Here is a 20,579-nt window from a genome sequence, read left to right as displayed (position 1 = left end):
GGGGGAGACAGAGAACAGAACCAAACATACCAACAAAATAAAATAAGTAGGATAGAAATGTACAAGTAAAATAAATAAATAAATAAATAGAGTAATAAATATGTACAACCATATATACATATATACAGGTGCTGTGGGGAAGGGAAGGAGGTAAGACAGGGGGAATTGCTAGAGTTTTGATATTGTTGCCTCACCAGTCAAGGCTGTTCTGCAAACCATATGCGTGTAGGAGAAATATAGAGTGGAGTTCAGCATGAAATAAGATTCGACAATCTTGCGGGCCTTCTCACTGATGTCATAAAACAAGCGGGCACTCTTCAATGGGACTCGGCCTTCATAACCAAACTGTAAAGAAATAAGACACCATTAGAATGGGGGCCAACAAAAGTCAATTCACTGTACCTCAGTCTCATCTATCTCAACATTGACCCCTCACCCACATCCTGACTCTGGCCTGGAACTCTCTCCCTCTTCACATCCAACAATTACTCTCCCCACCTTGAAAGTTTTATTAAAAACAAATCTCCTCCAAGAGGCCTTCCCTAAGCCCTCATTTCTTCTCCTACTCCCTTCTGTTTCACCCTTGCGTTTGTATTTACAACCTTTGTTCACTCTCAGCCCCACATCACTAACATACATACCCATAATTTATGTATATTAATGCCTATCTCCCTCTCTAGACTGTAAGCTCAAAATGTGCAGGAAGTGTGTCTGTTAATTCTGTTGTGTTGTGCACTCTCAAGCTCTTAGAACAGGGCTCTGCACATAGTAAGTGCTCAATAAATACCACTGATTGCCACTAATTAAATGAATGTCAGAAAATTGTCCTACTTCATGCTTCGGTCTCATCAATTAAATCAAAACTTATTAGTTCAAAACACAAATTATTTTGAGAACACTGAAAAGGAACTGTTTGAGAATATACTCAGGACAGCCAGAAGTAGCTTTCTCTATACTCTTTGGCAAGACCGGACAACGAAATTAAGGAATGTTTTTCTGACAAGGCAAGCTTGTGGGTATACAGCATAATATGATGCCAGAAGAAAGAGTTGAATTCACGTGAACACATATGTGACCTTGAACACAGTGAATACTATGATCTAAGCTTTCTGTCAAGTAAGGCATTCCCAAAGAGAGGTGGTAAAATGCAGTGTCAAAAATTAATAATTTTACTGAGCATCCCCCATGGGCTAAACTAAGCTAAACTAACCATGTACTAAGAAAGTTCATTTAAAGCAAAAAGACCCAGTCCCTGCCCCAAGGCACTTACAATCTAATGGGGGAGACAGGAAGACTCAAATTATTTACCCATATAATAGTGAGCTACATCTGGTAATAGCAGAAGGATGAAAAGAACAGAAGAACAAAAAAGTGAAAAAATAAGTAGTCTGCATAAATTAATAATACACATAAATTCTGAGGTTTGTTGTCTACAAGATGAAATGGTAACACTGGCCATTGGGCTGTCAAGACCCTGCAGTGGTGGGAATTAATTGGAAACTGGTTCTCTTGATTCTACTTCTTGTTGAATAGTTTGATGGGAGTGTCTTGGTATTTGGTATAGACAGGCTAGGTGTTTTCTCAATTACTCAGTGATGACCAATGAAAGTATCATTTTGGTGGTCACGTCTAGGATGAAATGCAAGTCTTGTGGCTCATACTTGCCAGAGGGTTCAGGGCATTGTTAAGAACTTGAGGTTCCAATAAAAGCTGTTCTCATCTCTGGGGTCCCCCTGCACTGATAGGTCACCTATAAATTCTACTGCTTATTCTTCACTTTACAGCCACTGACCAGCCAGATTCATGACAAACTCCACATTCAAACATTGTTACTAAAAGTCGCGGGCTGAGGTAATATTATTATGATATTAAATTCAGTTATTCAATCATATTTATTGAGCACTTGTGGTGTGCTCAGTACGATTGATGATGATGGTGATGATGATGCAGAGCACTGTACTAACTGCTAGGGAGAGTACAATACAATAATAAAAAGACTCATTCCCTGCCCACAATGAGCTTTCAGCATGGCATAATGGAGAAGCAGCAAGGCATGGGTTCTAATCCCAGTTCCACCACTGGTCTGCTGTGTGACCTTAGGCAAGTCACTTCACTTCTCTGTTCCTCATTTACCTCATCTGTAAAATGGTGATTGAGAGTGTGAGTCCCATATGAAACAGAGACTGTCCAACCTGATTTATTTGTATCTACCCCAGCACTTAGGACACTACCTGGTACATAGTAAGCACTTAATACTATAAATAATAATAATTATTATCATTACATGATAGTATGATTCTTCTATTGACTGAGAGGGAGGTATCTCTGGCCAGGCAGGAAATGCCTTGAGAAAGGACGGGGAACAGAAAAGTCACAACTACTAGATCAGTCAATCATATTTACTGGGCACTTACTATGTGCAGAGCACTATACTAAGCACTTGGGAGAGTACAATAGAACAATAAACATATTCCTGGTCCACAATTAGTTAACAGTCTAGAAGAGGAGACAGACATTAGTATAAATTACAGACATGTACATTAGTGCCGTGGGGCTCAGAGGGGGATGAATAAAGGGAGCAAGTCAGGGTGGCCCAAAAGGTTGAAGAAGAGGGAAGGAGGGCTTAGGGAAGTCTTCTCTGAGATGTGCTAGTGACCTCCTGGCCTTGATGTTGGATCATCCCTACAAGGTGTGGGTGCCAACAGGCATGAGTGGAAAAACAAATAGGCAACGGAACAAATCTGCCAGTCATCCAAGTCAGGGGAAAGTGTTTCCCAAAGCTTTTGTCCTTCATCCATCACCGATAACAGTAGCACAAGTCTGGGAATCAGAAGATTTGGATTCTAATCACAACTCTGCCACTTGCCTGCTCTGTGACCTTGAGTAAGCCACTCAGCTTCTCTGTGCCTCGGTTTCCTCACCTTTAAAATGGGATTCAAAGACCTATGTTCCCTCTTATAAGAGGAGCCTCCTGGACTGTGTCCAACCTGATCACTGTGTATCTATCCTAGTGCTTGGCACAGTACTTAGCATATAGTAAGTGCTTAACAAATAGCATCACCATTATTAAAATCAGCTCTGGCTCAGGGATGAAGGAAGTTTAGAGCATACTATTTTTGCTCCATGGTGTATTGATAGTAAAAAAAACTAAGAGGAAATATTGTACCTTGAGAGCTTTAAGGACGGTGGCCCCTTCAAACTTCTCATTGGGAGTGTGGGGTGAGGTTCTTCCTCTGTATCCATCACCAACAAGCATTATTCCCTAGAAGCAGAAAGCAATGAGGTGGGTTGAAGACTCAATTTTTTCTTGAGGGAGCTTTGCCTGGAAAAAAGCTATGACACCAATAATCTTCACCCAATTTAAATTTAATTCATTGAGCACTTATTGTATGCAGCATCTGTGAGAGGGCAGTAAAAAGTAATAGAAGCAGCCTCAAGTTCCCTCTTACCTCTTCCTTTTCTCCTGATCCCCTTTTTTAGCCTGACTTAAGTCCCTGCCTCATTAACTCATCCCCTGATTTGGGGTTGCAATAATTACTCAAAAAAGCAGGCTGTAATGCTGGCAAATATGGTAACCTATCTCCCCACCAGGGTTGGTCATATGGGAGGGCAAAAAATGTTCATAGAGGAGAAACTGGTGGCTTATGCGCTCCTCTCCTTTGTCACCATTCTTTTATCCAGTCTTCACCACCCCAGGCAGCCAACTCCCCTCAGGTACTTACGCTGGCCACACTGTGGAGCTCTCTACATTCTTCCTCTGACAGGACATTGTCCAAGAGCACCCGCTGAGTTCCATTCAGCTGTTCTGAGTTGTAAACAAACTTGACATCATTGAACAGCAAAGGGCCACCTGAAAGGAAAGACAGCTGCAGATCATTTCTTAACTTGTCAGAGAGCTAACATGAAAGGGTCAGAAGGAAACCCCCACCCCTCATCTGCTCCTCAACAGATGGCCTTTGGACTGAGAAGCGGATAGAGTGGGATGAAACAAAGTCAATTCCAAAGTTTTCCAAAGAAGTAAGAAGACAAGAAGGACCAGGGAATCACATAATATTAACATTGTGAAACACCTCAACTTAACACGTCCCAAACAGAACTCCTCACCTTCCCACCCAAACCTTGTCCTTCCCGTCACTGTATCCAACACCACTATCTTTCCTTTCTCATAAGCCTCAACCTTGGCATTATCCTCCACTCATCTCCCTCATCGATACAAAGACAACTTGTGGCCCAAAAATAAAAACTTATTATCGTCAATCATTCAGACATGTGTTGCATTCCATAGGACACCAGAGGTATTGGGTCAAGTTTTTAGAGGACACGTCTGTCTCTCAGGATTTTTAGATCTAGGACCAGCTCCAAGAAATTGAGAAAAAATAAAGTCAAGCACATCCTTAACAAGTGGTAATGACTTAAGTCACTCAGCCCTTGCTGATCATCAGCAATGAAAAGACCATCAACTGGCTTGATTTGGGCTTTTTTTCTTTGATTTTTTTTAGCTTGTTTTCTTCACTACTGCTGGTTAAATGGTTATAATGCTGGTTATATCTTCAATATAAGATACTTAAGTTGCATGCAGCAAATCTGACTTGTGATGTTACCACAATTCTCACAAGCAACGCAAGCCTTGGTAGCTGATCCCTTTCCCGAGTGTCAACACAGTAGTGAAGGTGCATTTTCATGTAGCCACTACAGTGCAAACCAAAGTGCCTGCTATGTTCAAAGCATGGTTCTGAGTTCTCAGAAGATACAATCGAGTAAGACAACTAATCCCTGTCTCAAGGATCTTACAATCTAAGCCATCCACAAATGGTTGGAAAAGAAAAAAAAATGAACAGTGCAATAGCTGTCAGCAGCAGATGTCCAGAAGGCTAAATAGATTAAATACATAAATGTGTTTGTTCAGGCTAAGCATACCTACTAAGCTTAGTTGTATGACAAATTCTAAGGGTAGCTGTTGAGTGGGGATGACCTGGTGAGATGGAACAGGAAGGTTTTGAAAATAGGGAAAATTATGGCCTGGTGGATTTGAATTGGAAGGAATTCCAGGCAAGAGGAAAGATGTGAGTAATGGGCGGGAGTTGGGAGAATAGAGAACAAGGCACAGTGAGGTTATTTTAGGAAGAACAAAGAGTGCAAATTGTTGTATCATGGGAGAAGAGACTATGTTTGATCTCTAGATTAGTATCTACACCAGCAGTTGGCACATAGTAGGCCCTTAATTAATGCTGTAATGAAAATAATTGATAAGCAAGAGGTGCTAAATATGTTGTAATATGTTTACTCAAGCTGTGGGCTGATTTTCTTCTATTTTTTTTCATGGTATTAGTTAAGCACTTACTATGCTCCAAGCACAAGAAGTCCTGGTGTAGATACAAGCTAATCAGGTTGATCACAGTCCACGTTCCACATGGGGCTCACAGCAGTAACCCCCATTTTACAGATGAGGTAAATGAGGCAAAAAGAAGTTAAATGATTTGCCCAAGGTCACACAGCAGACAAGTGGCAGATCAGTATTAGAACACAGGTCCTTTGGACTCCTGGGGTCCATGCTCTATTCACTAGACCCTGCTGAGTCTTCAACCTAGATTGTAAAATTCTCAAGGATATTGGAAATAGACATAAACTTGTAACCTTCCAAATGCCAAGTTCAGTAGCCCACATACCATGGGCCCTCAAATTATTGTAAAAATGATGGATAGTATTAGCAGATATCCTGCATTGTGCATGGCTCCTCCAGCATTACCAGCTCTGGCTTGGGTGGATTTATTATTGTACTGTCAAACTTCACCTTGTGGACATGCCATTTAAGGAAGAATACCTCCAGGAAAGACTTATTCCATGCTCTGGTCAGATACTAATTATCTACAAAGCAGCATGGCCCAGTGTAAAGAGCATGGGAATGGGAGTCAGAAAACCTGAGTTCTGATCCCAGATCTGCCTTTTGCCTGCTATGAGACCTTGGGCAAGTCTTTTGACTTTTCTGGGGCTCAGTTTTTTCACCCGTAACATAGGGATTAAATCCTACTCCTTCCTGTTTAGATTGTGAACCCTATTTGGGACAGGGACTATATCTAACCTGATTATTCTGTGTCTGCTGCAGGACCTAGTATGGTGCATGGCACATAGAAAGTGCTTAACAAGTACCATAATTATTTGTTATAATTATTACCTTTTCAGCAGAGAGAAACAGTGTTTTCCTCTTGTCCAAAGAAACCTGATATAAAATCATTACAAAGATCACAGTGTAGTTCATATACATTCTGAAAATTGGCCTACAGTTCCATACCAAGTCATAAAATAAAACAGATGTTCTTTCAGTTACAAGGTGAAACAGCTTTAAGTCATGGAAAAGATATTTGCTGTTGCAAAACTGAAAAGACAAGACAGCTTAGGCGTTTTCCACACTGTGGCTCAATGGAAAAGCAATGTATTTTTTGTCAAGTGCAGCACATTCCTTGTTTTTTGGAGTAAGAAAGCCAACAAAGTGGCACAAGGAGAACTCAAGGCCAGCTCACAGGTTTGTCTGGAAAGAAGACTGGGAATGGGTGAATCAGACTTCATTTCAAAGAAGCTTCTGCAGCTGTTTGAGTTTTAGTCCCAGTATGTCTATACATCTTGTGTCTGCTTTTATAGAGGTGGAAAGTGGATCTCATTTTTCTTTTCATGCAGTCATTAATTTAATCCTCACCTTTGTGGCAGAACAATTTTACCTGAACTCTGCACATACACATCACACAGTGAGTACTTACAAAATATAAAAACCCCACAAGCTGGAAAATACTTCCATTTTCTTGTTCTTGCAATTTTTCTGATTTTTCTGGTCCTTTTCATTTGCAAGAGGTATGGGTCCAATACTCTATTTGCCAGCTACAAATTTAAGATGCACAACTGGTCAAACCCAAAGTTCCTACATCTTTCCTCACTTCTGGACCTGCTCTCTAGCAGGAACTGCAGGACCCAGGTCATAAAAATCTTAGCAACATCACTAACCAGGAGAGCATAGTGAAATGAAATAGTTCTTGTGTCAAAAATCTAAAGAGGTGGCATAATCTTTACATGTTCCAAGTTTTTTTGTCTTCTACCTAGACATTTGGAAATGATTTCCCTCATCTTCCATTCAAATTAGTATTTAAAGTCAACTTCTTTGGTATGTAGGAAATGACTTTGAAATTTGTCAGCCTAATTGTGTTCCCCAAGCACATACACCATGGGACCACCCAAACACCATGGCCCATGTGGTCCTGAAGTACCAGTGCAGAGGCTCTGTAACCCTGACCTCTAGCCAATCCTTGGTGAGTACCCCCAGGACATCTAAGCTGTTAGGGTTGCAGAAAGGTGAGGATGGTTCCACCCCATGGAGCTCCAAGATGGGGGCAAGAAGAATTATCTGTGCCCAGACTTCGTTTGCTCACAGGTCACACTTGCACCAAGTTTTGTGCCTACCTGTCAGTCAGTCAGTCAATCATATTAACTGAGTGCTTACTGTGTGCAGAACACTGTATTGAGCGTTGGAGACAGTACACTATAACAAACACATTTCCTGCCCACAGTCTAGAAGGGGAAACAGACATTAATATAAGTTAATGAAACTACAGCTATGGACATAGGTGCTGTGGGCTGGGAGAAAGGATGAATAAGGAAGCAAGTCAGGTTGACGCAGAAGGGAGTTGAAGAAAAGGAAAAGAGAACTTAGTTAGGGAAGGCCTCTTGGAGGAGATGTGCCTTCAATATGGCTTTGAACCTTTGACTAGCATTCTCTCATGCTCAGCCCCCAGGATCCTTGGACACCAGACTGTGTTTGTGGCATCTTCATCATCTTTCTCTCCTTACCAGAAGACAAAGATGGAGCTGTCATCCTGGATCCACCTCTGGCCCCTTTCTGGTTCCAACTCTGTCTAAAAGGCTGAGGGGAAGAAACAAGTGGTTTCGGCCCCCCAGTGACAATTCCATGGAGGTGAATGCTCCCTCTAATCAGTCAGTCAAATCAGTCCCTATGCCCTGAAGCCCTGCAGTTCCCACTAGACTGTACCCTTCTTGAGGACAGGAACGATGTCTACCATCTACCCGTGTGGCCTAGTGGAAAGAGGAAGGACCTGAGAGTCAGAAGGCGTGGGTTCTAAATGCGGCTCAGCCATTTGTCTCCTATATGACCCTGAACAAGTCACTTAATTTCTCTGTGCCTCAGTTACCTTATCTGTACAATGAGGATTAAGACTGTCAGCCCCATATGGGACATGGACTGTGCCCAAAACGAGGTTCTTGTATCTATCCTATTGCTTAGTACAGTGTCTCACACATGTAAGTACTTAAATACCATTCAAAAAAGCCTCTATTGTGTGATACTCTCCCAAGTGCTTAGTGCAGTACTCTGCACACTGAAAGTGCTCAATAAATACAACTGATTATTGATTTATTTGGCTCATCTCATTGATTTCTTATTTGTCACAAAAAGCTAAAGAGGATAGTTACTAATCCCAAAATAGTTAAATAGATAACCTGAATCTCAGAAGGGACATGGAGAGGCTGAATTTAAATCCTATTTCCTAAGAGCTTCGAATTCCTGGCTCTGCACGTTAAATTCTGTTTGCAACACTTACCCTCCTTCAGCTCTCTCTCAGTGTTGGTGATAGTCTTCCTTTCCATTGATTGTCTGTGTACTTCAGCCAGCTCACTGTTAACACCTGAAGGGACCCTATTCATAGACAGAAGATAAAACAGGGATCACTCAATGAGCTGGATGTCCTAATTGTAAAAAGATGTTTTGGTTTTCTAGTATGCTTTAACACACAAGTGTGTGTCTTTGTATGCATGTACAGAATATGTAATAGACACTTCAGTAATTTGGAGTGTGCTTCTCATAAGATGCTCATTGTGGCAATGCCTCAGTCAGGATTTTATGCAGGTTCCACTGAGTATTTTCAGGATGAGGATCCTCAGATCTGATGACTGCTTGGCCCTACTCCTGGTTGAATACCCTGGAGGTGTTGTGCTAATGTTGGTGTTCAAAAGATAACCCCATCACATTAACTAAGTAGAAAGTCAGGCAGAAATAGCACTGAACAGACAGCTGTGCTGAAGATGTTCAGTAAAAGAAAACAAACACCAAAGGAGCAACCCACCCTTCAAAAGTATGAAGTCTCTACCTCTCTGATTGCTAAATCTAGGCATCAACATATATATTGCAGCAAACTCTCTCATATCTAAAATCTAAAACCTGTTCAGCTTCGGAAGAGGCTACTGTTTACCCAGAGGCTTCCCCTTGCTTCCATAAAAAGCTTTGACTCTATGGCGGGGAGAGGTTAAAAGCAATCCTCCTTTTGCAATGAAGTGCAAGGGTGATGTTAGGATCCTGATTTCCAACCCTGGCACGGAGACTCCCTTGGCCCACTCTTGGACAGAAAAGGGATTTAAACTGCCCCTACCTCTAAGTTATCCATCGGAATTAGTGATCCACAATGGTCTCAATACTGATCATTTGGAATACTTGAGATAGTGTGTGTGTGCTTGTGTTAGTGTGTCTACACATACATTCAATCCACACTTGAGTGTGGGCTGGTTTAATCAAAGATATATATTTTCAAGTGACATATGAAAGAAAGACATTCTTGGAAATGTCCAGTGAAACTACGAAGAAACTGTGGCTGAAGCAGATAAGCCTGGGTCAAATAATACTTGGTACAGACAAGCAGCATGGCCTAGTGGATAGAGCACGGGCTTGGGAGTCAGAAGGAGCTGGTTTCTACTCCCAGTTCCCCCACTTATCTGCTGTGTGACCTTGGGAAAGCCCCTTAACTTCTCTGTGCTTCAATTACCTCATCTATAAAATGGGGATTAAGACTGTGAGGCCCAGGTGGCTCATAGACTGTTCTGATTAACTTGTATCTACCCCAGCACTTAATACAGTGCCTGGACATAGTGAGCACTTAACAAAATACCATAAAAAACAAAAAAGTACTGACCAAAATATTAAGCTTCTAAATAGATCTATGTGTTTATGTACAAGTGGGTGTATAGAAAGAAGTATGCACATGTGCATACATATATGATAATAATAACAATAAAAATTGGAGTACATATATTACACACAAGCTCCCAAATATATAACACTGTCCTTGGTATTTGAAGATGCCACTGTTGTAGGTGAAAGCATCATGGCTTAGTGGAAACAGCACGGGCTTGTGAGTCAGAGGTCATGGGCTCTAATCCTGGCTTGCCATTTATCAGCTGTGTAACTTTGGGCAAGTCACTTAACTGCTCTGTGCCTCAGTTCCCTCATCTGTAAAATGGGGATTAGGACTGTGAGCCCCACGTGGGACAACCTGATTACCTTGTACCTTCCCCAGTGCTTAGAACAGTGCTTGGCATATAGTAAGTGCTTAACAAATATTATAATAATAATAATAATAATAATAATAATAATAATAATAATAATAATGTCTACCCACATAGGTAATAATGGCTGAAATATTTTTTACCCAACTGACATTCCGCTCTACCCTATGTGCATGTGAAAGGAGCCTTTCCTGATCTGAGGTATGTGTCATTTGCATCACTTGTGGCTGAGGTTTCCAGTGTTCAGAATGCCATAAGATTGTGGCTAATGAAGTACATGCATATATGTAAACATACACACACACATGAATGAATATGTGTTAACTGAACAAAAAAGCTTTTTTCTAGGAATAACTTGTGACCTACTGGTTTTCATCCTGACGACCGCCATAGCTGGTCCAGTAATTCTGTAATAAAAGAGTAATTGTTATTTTGTGCTAACAATGTGAGCATCACCAGAAAGAAATAAAGACATGAAATGATGAGATCTTAATAATTATATGTGAGAACATACACTTTTAAAGCTTATTTAAGAGTGTGGGCTATGGGAGAGTGATGGCAATGTTTTATGCTTGCTATAGTACCAGATTATAACAAAATTAAACAGCAATAAACAGGGTTTTTTGGACAAGATAAAAGGAAACATCCCTGATTTTGTAATCCTTGAAGGTGCTAATCTATAAATAGCCTTCAGTACAAGCTTGAAATAATCACATGACTTGTCTACTGAGTGACCTTGGGCAAGTCACTTAACTTCTCTGTGCTTCAGTTATCTTATCTGTAAAATGGGAATTAAGACTGTGAGTTTCATGCAGGACAGGAACAGTGTCCAACCTGATTAGCTTTTATCTACCCCAGAGCTTAGAACAGTGCTTGACACATAGGAAGTGCTTAAAGAATACCACTATAATTATTATTATCATTATTATCATCACTATTATTATTATTGTTATATGCAACTCAGTTACTCTCAGAAAACATTTTCCTTCAAGATTCTCTTGTCTGGTGATAAACTATACTCACAGTCATCTCAGAGCAAAGAACAGTACTGCCAGAAAACAAGACTGAGAACAGTTTCTCTGAACTCATCAGGCAGTAGGCAAAACTATTTCATGTTTCTTGTAGTAACTTGTAAGAAATGATCCAGTTACTGGGAGTGATCCTTAAAAGAACTAGATAAAAACCTCATGTGACTCATGCATATTTCCATAAACATAACCCATATGTGATACATACAGGCACACCTTATATACTCTCTTTCCTCTCTACCAAATATTTATCAATATAGCTCCATCCTTCATTTTTGAAGATAATATTACTGATGGTCAGATTTTTATCAGTGTGTAGGAGTGTGGCTAGATGATAAATGCATGGCCGAGAATTTCTTCAGCATCTCATCTATGTAATGATGTCTTTTGCAACGGTTACCCATGGTGCTAGATGTGATTTTTGGTTCTTTCAAAATATATTTCAGGATTTAATCAATTACAGTCAAGACGTTCCTCCATTTTTTGGAAAAACTAAACGCTTCTTTCTGAATCTTGAGCTTATTTTTCTCTCATTCTGTCCTCTATGCAAATAGAAGACAGTGGGTCACCATCTTGAAAGAGAAACCCTTGGGGAAAATTCATTCACTCTAGAATTGGCTTTTTCCAAGTTTAAAAAAAATCCCAACTCATTTAGCCTATTTTTTATTAATGAAGGTTAGAGACAATTGTCCTTTAGACCTTCAGTTTCATTAGAATCTTGATATCATGTTTTTGTATTACCCCAAGGACACTTAATTCTTCTTGAAGAGTTTTATGTCTTCTTGTTGATCCTTTCTTCATGGCACAATGTGCTTCCCAACTAACAGAATTCATTGACCCCATTCAACTCTTTTTCCCTGATGGAGGTGCTTGAATGTGGGTCAGATTTGCCAGACGTGGGCTAGTTCATAATCTTGATCTCTTTAGACAAATCAGTCCACAGTGTTTTGTGCTCCTCAAGGGCAGGGACTGTGCCTACTGACTCTATTGTAATCTAGCAAGCAATTAGTACAGTACTCTGCATCGAGCAAGTGCTAAATAAATATTACTGATTGACTGAGAAGCAGCTGACCTGTATATCTTTTTGTGAGATGGGCTTTCAGATCACAATCATGAGTGTAAAAGAGCTACTGCATGAGCGTTCAAAGTATTTGATGATTCTTTCTGCATATTAAATTTAAAAGAATCACTCGGAGTATCGGAATTGAATTCTGACAGAAACTTCAAATTCCTTGTTGAGTCTTCCACTACGGCCATCTAGAACATATGGATGAAACTGTACGATGCTCTGCTTTATTCTATTAGTGCTGGAGAAAGGATTCTCTAATTCTGATGCATCCAGTCTTATCATTATGGGATAATCTCAGGATCTTCTTCTTCTCCTCAGGACAACCAAATATTTTAGCAGTTTCCAGAAACTCCTGAGCCAGCACTGACTGTTCTATTCAATAAAACAATTTCAGCCAGTTCCAGGAGTCTTCATTTGGAACCAAACCTTAAATCCTGAGCTGGCTTCTGAATTTCATAGGCTTCATTCAAGTCCTGTGACTTAGTGGAAAGAACACAAGCATGGAAGTCAGAGGACCTGGATTCTAGTCCCAGTCTGCCACTTGCCTGCTGTGTGACCTTGGACAAGTCACTTAACCGTTATGTGCCTCAGTATCCTCATCTGTAAAGTGGGGATTCAGTGCCTGTTCTCTATCCTACTTAGAATGGGAGCTCCATGTGGAACAGGGACTGTATCCAACCTGATTTCCTACCCCAGTGCTTAGGGCAGTGCTTGACACATAATAAGCACTTAACCTATACTATAAAGAGGTATCAAATGCTTTTGTAAGGCCTACAGGTTCAGATGATCTCATTTACTGTATTAAGGCATTCTCTATTACAAAGTTCACCATAAGGGAGTGACTTAGTATGAAAGCCCCGAGTCCTTTACCATCTATCTTGTAAACCTTCAACTAAAGCAAGAAACAAGCAGAAAGAGTGAATAGGAAAAATGTACTGTTCTTTACCGGTTCTGTATATAAGAAGCCCAGGCCAGCTGCAGATGATTTTATAATTTCAGATTCTAATTTGTGACGCTTCAGAAATTTAGCAGCATCCTGAAAAAATTAGAGCAGTGGGGATGAGAATGCAATTAAATAATGAAGATATAAAATGACTATACAAGTCAACCATTTTAGAATATAAGGATAATAAAGTTGGACCATGGGACATGAAGAAATGGCCTTGTTTGGCTCCATAATAATAATAATAAAAATAATAATGGTTCTTAAGTCCTTACTATGTGCTAAACACTGTACTCAGCAGTGGGGAAGATATGATATAATTAGTAAATAACTGAACTATCCAGTAAAGGTGATCTCCCTTCTTTTCATTAAAGATACCCAAGGATAGGGTATTGAGCACTGGTAGTTTGGTCTTGTGTTTTATCCTCCTTACAGTCAAGAAGGTTTCTTAATATCCAACCTCTCCCACAGTAATATAAGGACATTTCCTCTCCTCCTCCTGGGGATGTGAACAACTGGTCAATATTCTCTGAGATCCCCTCACACACTTAAAGATAGCTATTAGAGGAGTGAAGTGTAAATGGGTAAAAGGTCACTAAATGCCCTGTACCTTGATCTTGTCTACTGCAACAATGACCACGTACCCACATTCTGCCTCTGACCTGGAACTACCTCTCCCTTAGACTGTGAGCCCGTTGTTGGGTAGTGACAGTCTCTATATGTTGTTGATTTGTTCTTCCCAAGCGCTTAGTATAGTGATCTGCACACAGTAAACACTCAATAAATACAATTGAATGAACGAATGAATATCCGACAGATCATTACTCTCCCCATCTTCAAACCTTCATTTCCTCTACTTCATTTCCTCTAAGCCTTCATTTCCTCTACTTCCCTCCCTCTGTGTCACCCTGGCACTTGGACTTATACCCTTTAAGCATTTGATACTCACTTCACCCTCAGTCCCACTGCACTTCTGTACATATCCATAAATACTTTTAATGTTTGTCTCCCCTTCTAGACTGTAAGCTCCTTCGGGGCAGGGAACATGTAGGGTACTTTCCCAGAACTTAGTACAGTGCTCTGCACACAGTAAGCACTCAACAAATGATAGATTAATTTATTATTTTCCTTGAATATTTTCTTTAGAACCTTAGTTTCCATCCTTTTAATCATATCTTTTTGTTTCTCTGGACCCTTTCCAGTTTCTCTCCTTAAAACAGAACCCAGAACTCCAATAAGGGTCTGATCACCATGGTATTTAGTTGTTGAATTGTTTCTTGGCTCTATAATGTCATGCTCCAGTTAATATTTCAAAATACCACATTGCTTGTATAATAACAGTAATATGTTTGCTGTCACAAACTCTGCTTGTGGTCAAAGAAGATCTCCAGGATTTCTTAGCTGTATTCCTTGTGCTTATTCAGTTTTTTCCTTTCTTTGTATCCCTAAGTTTTCTTGCATCATTTTTACTTCATTCCATTTTTTTGTAGGGCCATTTTCTCCATAATCAAGCTTCCATTTCTTTATTATTATTTTTTAATTTGGTGTCTTCTGCAAATGTGATGAACTTATTTTCAATTCCTTTATTCTGGTCATGAGTAAAGAAATTGAGTAGAATTGACCTCAGACATAATCCCTAACAGCCACATTCAATTTATTACCTTGGTTGACCCAGAGTCACAGGTAGTTATTGAGCGACTGTTCGTTATGATAGCTAAACATCCACTTAATAGCAGTAGCCCCTTTCCTGGCTTGATGAAGAGAATGTCACCTATGGAAGCATATTCTAGACTCTGTCAGTGTCTTAACAGTACTGACTAAATCTGACTCCTGGCAAGTGCTGAGAGATTTTATATTTTGACTTTTGGTTCCATATAGTATTGGTGAGAATCAAAAGTTGGTTAGATATGGGGCAGACAGAGGTTGCTTTTTTTTTAACCATGTGGTTGGATTCAATGCCTGCTTCCTCCATTGACTGTTTGGGTTACTGGAAGCTTAGAGAGGTACCTATCTAATTACGGAATTATTGAAGTCCATTTCCAATCTCTATGACCGTGCACTGATTAGAGACTGTCTCCAAATGAATGGAAAGGGTTGGGTCTAGATGGAGCCTCCATGCACTCTGCAGAGAGGTTTGGTTTGGACAACAGGGACTGGAAGGAAGAAAGGCTCAAATTGGCCTTTGTCAGTCAGGCAAATGTCTGTACAACAAGGTTGCTGGGCAGGCCCAAAGTGGGACAGGAAGTGTATGATTCTTAAAAGGTAAATCTTATTTGTGATACACAATCCCTGATAATGCCTTGTTTAACATTAGGCTTTCCCTAAGCAAATTCAGGCTGAAAGTTGCCATTTTAACTGAAAATTTATCTTCAGAAATATTCTTGGACACTTTCAAATGTGGCTCTTTCCTCCCCCAAGATCCCTAATATGGTGGAATTTCCTTCCTGGTCGGCATGGATTGGAAGGACTTGACTAACCTGATGGGGTTTAATTTTTGGCATGGAATGCAGGGAAAACATCATTTCTATCAATGGTGATTTAGCGCTCAATATATATGATTGATTGATTTAGGGAATCTCCTCCAAAATAAATGTGATGATGGCAGGGGAAGGAATGAAATACTAAGAAGAGGCACAGTAATGGAAGCCCAAAATGATGCTGGGGCTCACAAAAAAGCATGGTCCTGAGAAACATGCAACTGCTACTCTAAATTTTCTCTTTCAAATCAGCAATGATAGGAAAATAGCATATTTAGTCTATGCATTTTTTCAATTAATTAAAATATGGCATGAACAGAGTGTGGTCAGAAGTATTAACAGATAATGTTGGTCTCACCTCTCTTGGTTCAATGGTTTCTGGGTCCAAACCTTCTTCCAACAGGCTCTCATAATAGCTCACATTATCCTGGACATCCTCATCATCAGGATGGAATAGAAGGTAGGATTTGGCACACTCTAATGCTTTCACATATTCATCAACTGAAAAAGATCAATGGGTATGTTACAGCTTAGGAACAAGCTTGAAATTACCAATCAATGGTATTTACTGAGTGCTTAGTATGTGCAGAGCACTGCACTAACAGCCTGGGACAGTACAGTACAACAGTCTTGGTGGACATGTCCTTTGCCCAAAAAGAGTTGACAATCACTCAACACCCACACATGCACTTGGGCACTGCAACTGGGGGCAGGATTTGCTTTTTTACATTTAAATATGCCTTTGTTATTCATCTCCTAAACACTATGCAGACACATTGTCTTCAATTTTTAGAGAAATGGTGAGTGCTAAAAATATCCCACCAGACTATATACAGGTATATGATGATTTATTTTGATGGGCATTACTACAAATAAGTAGGGATTTTGCATAGTTTGTCCAAAGGAGTAGCAGATGAGGTATTTTTTTCATCTCCCCATGCCAGCATTATCTTATACAAAGGGAAAAATTTTTTTTTGAAAATCAGTGTGAACCCTCTCCTATGCATACAGTCTGAGACCCTCTGCTAAGTGATCTTCTATAACTAAAGGATTAACCTGAGGAGTAGCATGACCTGGTGGAAAAAACACAGACCTGGGAATCAGAGGACCTGGATTCTAATCTTGGGTCTGCCACTTGCTCGCTGTGTGACCATGGCCAAGTTGTTTAACTTCTCTCTGCCTCATTTTCTTCATCTGTAAAATGGAGAGTCAATACCTGTTGTCCCTCCGACTTGACTGTGAGCTACATGTAGGACAGGGAGGACTGTCTCCAGCCTTAATAACTTGTATCTATACCCCAGTGCTTAGAACAATGCTTGACATTTAGTATGTGTTTAACAAATACCATAGTAGTAACAACAATAATAATAAAAATAATAACTCAGTACTGCTAACATTAATTGCCAAATGATTCCATCCACAATATATTAATTGTCCATGACTTAAAAAATGCCAGTCCTGTGGTGATAAATAGTTTGACTATTTTGGTTGTCAGAGTTGGAGGGGGATAAGAACAGAAACAGTTGACTAAAATGTGATGCTTCAGGATATGCTTTATTAAAGGTGCTGTATACCACCCATTTCACCATGTGTTAGAGTGGAAAGAATGATAAAAGTGACCTTTACTTTTCAGAATTGATGCTGTGGGAGTTTGTCTTTTTTTTCACATTGATAATCACTCAGATGAAAACAAAAGCAAACATTATTTTCTGTTTCTTTTGTTAAAAACGTATAGTATGGGTTTGCTAGGAATGTGAGAAATGGAAAAGAATTTCAGTCCTACAGTGGCAAAGAAAACTTAGTTGGATAGTGAATAAGCAGGGTCATAGGGTTATTGTGAGGGTAAAAATGGAGTAAGTAATGTAAGAGTGCTTTGGAATAAAAGCATTACACAAAAATAAAGGTGCTATTAGCAGACAGAACTTAACAAAGGTGCTGTCTACAGTGATTTTAATGATATTTTTAAGCACTTATTATATGCCAGACACTGTATTAAGTGATGGGGTAGATACAAGCTAATTAGGTTGGACATAGTAAATGCCCCACTTGGGGCTCACAGTCATAGTACCCATTTTTCAGCTGAGGTAACTGTGGCACAGAGAAATTAAGTGTTTGTTCAAGGTCAAACAACAACCAAGTGGCAGAGGCAGAATTAGAACACAGGTCCTTCTGACTCCCAGGCTCGTGCTCTATTAGGTTGCTTCTCTAGTGATGAACCTGGATTGACAAAAAGTGGAAACTTTGGAGGAAGGGGAAATGGCTGCACTTTACCTTGATAGTAGGCAAATTGTAAGTAATCAAAGTGGAGGGGAAGGTAGTTCTCAATAGGCGAGAGTCGTCCAGGGCGGGTGGCAAGTTCCCTGACACATTCATGCTCACAAACCAAGATCTGCATGTAGTGATCTGGAAGGGAAAAATACAAGACAAAGGAAGTATCATTCATTCATTCATTCATTCATTCTCTCTCTCTCTCTCTGTCTCTCTCTCAAAATATATATGTTGAAATTGAATGACATATAAGTATCCTTCTCCTTTATATTTGATCATGACCCTGCTGACCGTGAGATCCAATCCATAAGTGTGAGTGTGGCTGAAAAGATCAATATGCTTTATGCATTTAAAAAAGAACCAGTTTAGGGATGATAGTTTCACGTCATAAGCTATGGGAAAAGATTCAGACAGTGAGGTGATGGTCCCTTTGCACACTTTGAGGGAAAACAATAGTTTTCTAAGGAAGAAAATCAAATAGTGTTGTTTTTAAAGTAATATTTAAGAAAATGTTCTGCTTTGGTATATTATCTGAGAATCACATAATGATATACTCTGGTCCTGTCTTTTTGCCATAGCATAAGACTGGCTGTCTATGGGAGAGGAGAATGAGGATGGCCACTCAGATGAAGTATCTTGTTCTTGCGCCCAAATGCTCCTTTACTTCTCTGCCCAAGTTCACACCCCTAGATGGCTTTCAGGAATTTCAGAAGGAACAAGCTACTTAGTATTCTTTTGCTCTGAACCCCTCACCTGAAAAGATTGGGCCTGAAAGAAGTCAAACTGCAAATGCCAGAGCACGACATACATATGTACAAACACACACACACACACACACACACACACACACACACTTTTATAAAGGAAGATGGAGGCTGTACTTCTTCAGTCTGAGAATAGTTCATTCATTTCAGTGCCAAATAAGCTCCCTCTAGAGTAGTGATAAAATCACATTGCCTCATGGCTGTCTAATTTAATTTACAGCCAGGAGCTTCTTTCAAAGGCTCCTCTGTTCGGCAAGTGGTACAATGGAGTTTTCATTAATACTTCACCAGGACCGCATAGCAGATCAGGAAGGAAATGCAGTGCCTGTCATAGTGAATGACAATGGCCCAGATTCCACTTAATCACCCTATGGTGATTCTTGGTACCCAAGATCCAGCCCTGCAGCTTCAAGCCTCAGTAAGTCCTTAGGCCTATAGTTAGCTTAATATTTGAAAATAAGCAGCTTTTGTATTAAGATGACTGCTTTTCTAATTATTTCTGTGACATTCTCTTTTTGAGCCAGAAGAGTAAAAGAGAATGGAAACATTTTTTCCTAGCAGAAAAAGAACAGTAGGAGTAGCAAGCGATTTTGGTTTCAAAGCTCATGAGGTTCAGTTGCTATGAAATAGCTTTTTGTGTCCAATAAGAGTCATTACTTTCTTTTTAATGGATGAAGTGATTTATCATTTGATAAAACCAGCTTCTTGTTCAATGAATTGAGCTTTGGATCAGATAAGAAACTTCCTGGTCTTGTAGTTATAATTTTTTTTAGGCATTGAATTTTTGGTCTCTCTTCATTTTAATCTATTCTTGCTTTTAGGCTCTATATCATGCAGCTAGGATGCTAGTAGTGAAGCTGAGAGCCAACTTGGTAGTTACAGGAGACATCTGAAAGAACCTCATTTTAGAAAATGACCTGAGCAGCTTTAAGGCTCCCAAGTTTTGTTTTCACTTCCCAAGGGACAGGGTTTGAATGTGGAGGTTCATACAGTCTCTAACCTTCCAGAGACTTGAAGAAGTGGGCCAGTGTTGGGGCTTGCCAAGAAATTTCAACTTCCGCTTGCAGAGTGGTAGAGTGCTAGGTTCATCTACAGAAAGCTTCTACTGCAGAAGAACAAAAAGGATTGATTTATGGAGGGAATATATTTGGGACATTTAATTGTCTCGTTAGTCATTGGGGTACAATACCTAAGAAAAAATACAAATTATATGTTTGAAAATCTTCACACTGGCCTTAAAGTCACACATTTAGATTTGGAGATGGACAGTATGGAAAAAGAGCTAACTGACAACAATTTTGGTTTTACCCAGATTCCCCCATGTGACAAATTAAAGCCTTCTCAATTTCCTCTGCCTTACGAGGATAATACAAAAACTTTATTTTCACCAAGGGCTTCAACTTGCTTTTAGATCAAAGGTGACTCCATGTTATGAAATGGACTTGACACATTTATGTTAAAAATGTTGGCAGAGATAAGAACAAGCTGTAGTATCTTTGTACTAACTCAAGTACTTCTAGATTGTGAGCCCACTGTTGGGTAGGAACCGTCTCTATATGTTGCCAACTTGTACTTCCCAAGCTCTTAGTACAGTGCTCTGCACACAGTAAGCGCTCAATAAATACTTTTGAATGAATGAATGAATAGTACAGTGCTCTTCACCCAATAAGCACCACTGATTGATTGAAATAGCCA

The 20,579-nt window shown here is 39.8% G+C and overlaps 1 protein-coding gene across 1 annotated transcript in view; it reads right to left on the bottom strand.

Moving 5' to 3' along the window:
• The window catches only part of P3H2 (prolyl 3-hydroxylase 2), a 143,350-nt gene that overhangs the window by 12,358 nt on the left and 110,413 nt on the right, over positions 1-20,579 (bottom strand). The window contains exons 4-11 of the mRNA XM_038749107.1: positions 18,124-18,255; positions 16,211-16,353; positions 13,379-13,468; positions 10,702-10,742; positions 8,601-8,695; positions 3,723-3,850; positions 3,167-3,262; positions 195-345 (exon numbers count right to left, since the gene is read on the bottom strand). Of these exons, the coding sequence (XP_038605035.1) occupies positions 195-345; positions 3,167-3,262; positions 3,723-3,850; positions 8,601-8,695; positions 10,702-10,742; positions 13,379-13,468; positions 16,211-16,353; positions 18,124-18,255 (876 nt within the window). The remainder of the gene's footprint in view (positions 1-194; positions 346-3,166; positions 3,263-3,722; positions 3,851-8,600; positions 8,696-10,701; positions 10,743-13,378; positions 13,469-16,210; positions 16,354-18,123; positions 18,256-20,579) is intronic.

This window comes from Tachyglossus aculeatus, chromosome 7, assembly GCF_015852505.1.
Source record: "Tachyglossus aculeatus isolate mTacAcu1 chromosome 7, mTacAcu1.pri, whole genome shotgun sequence".
In the NCBI taxonomy this organism is placed as follows: Eukaryota; Metazoa; Chordata; class Mammalia; order Monotremata; family Tachyglossidae; genus Tachyglossus; species Tachyglossus aculeatus.
The sequence above is the reverse complement of the archived record's forward strand: the minus strand, read 5'-3'. Positions and strand labels throughout refer to the sequence as shown.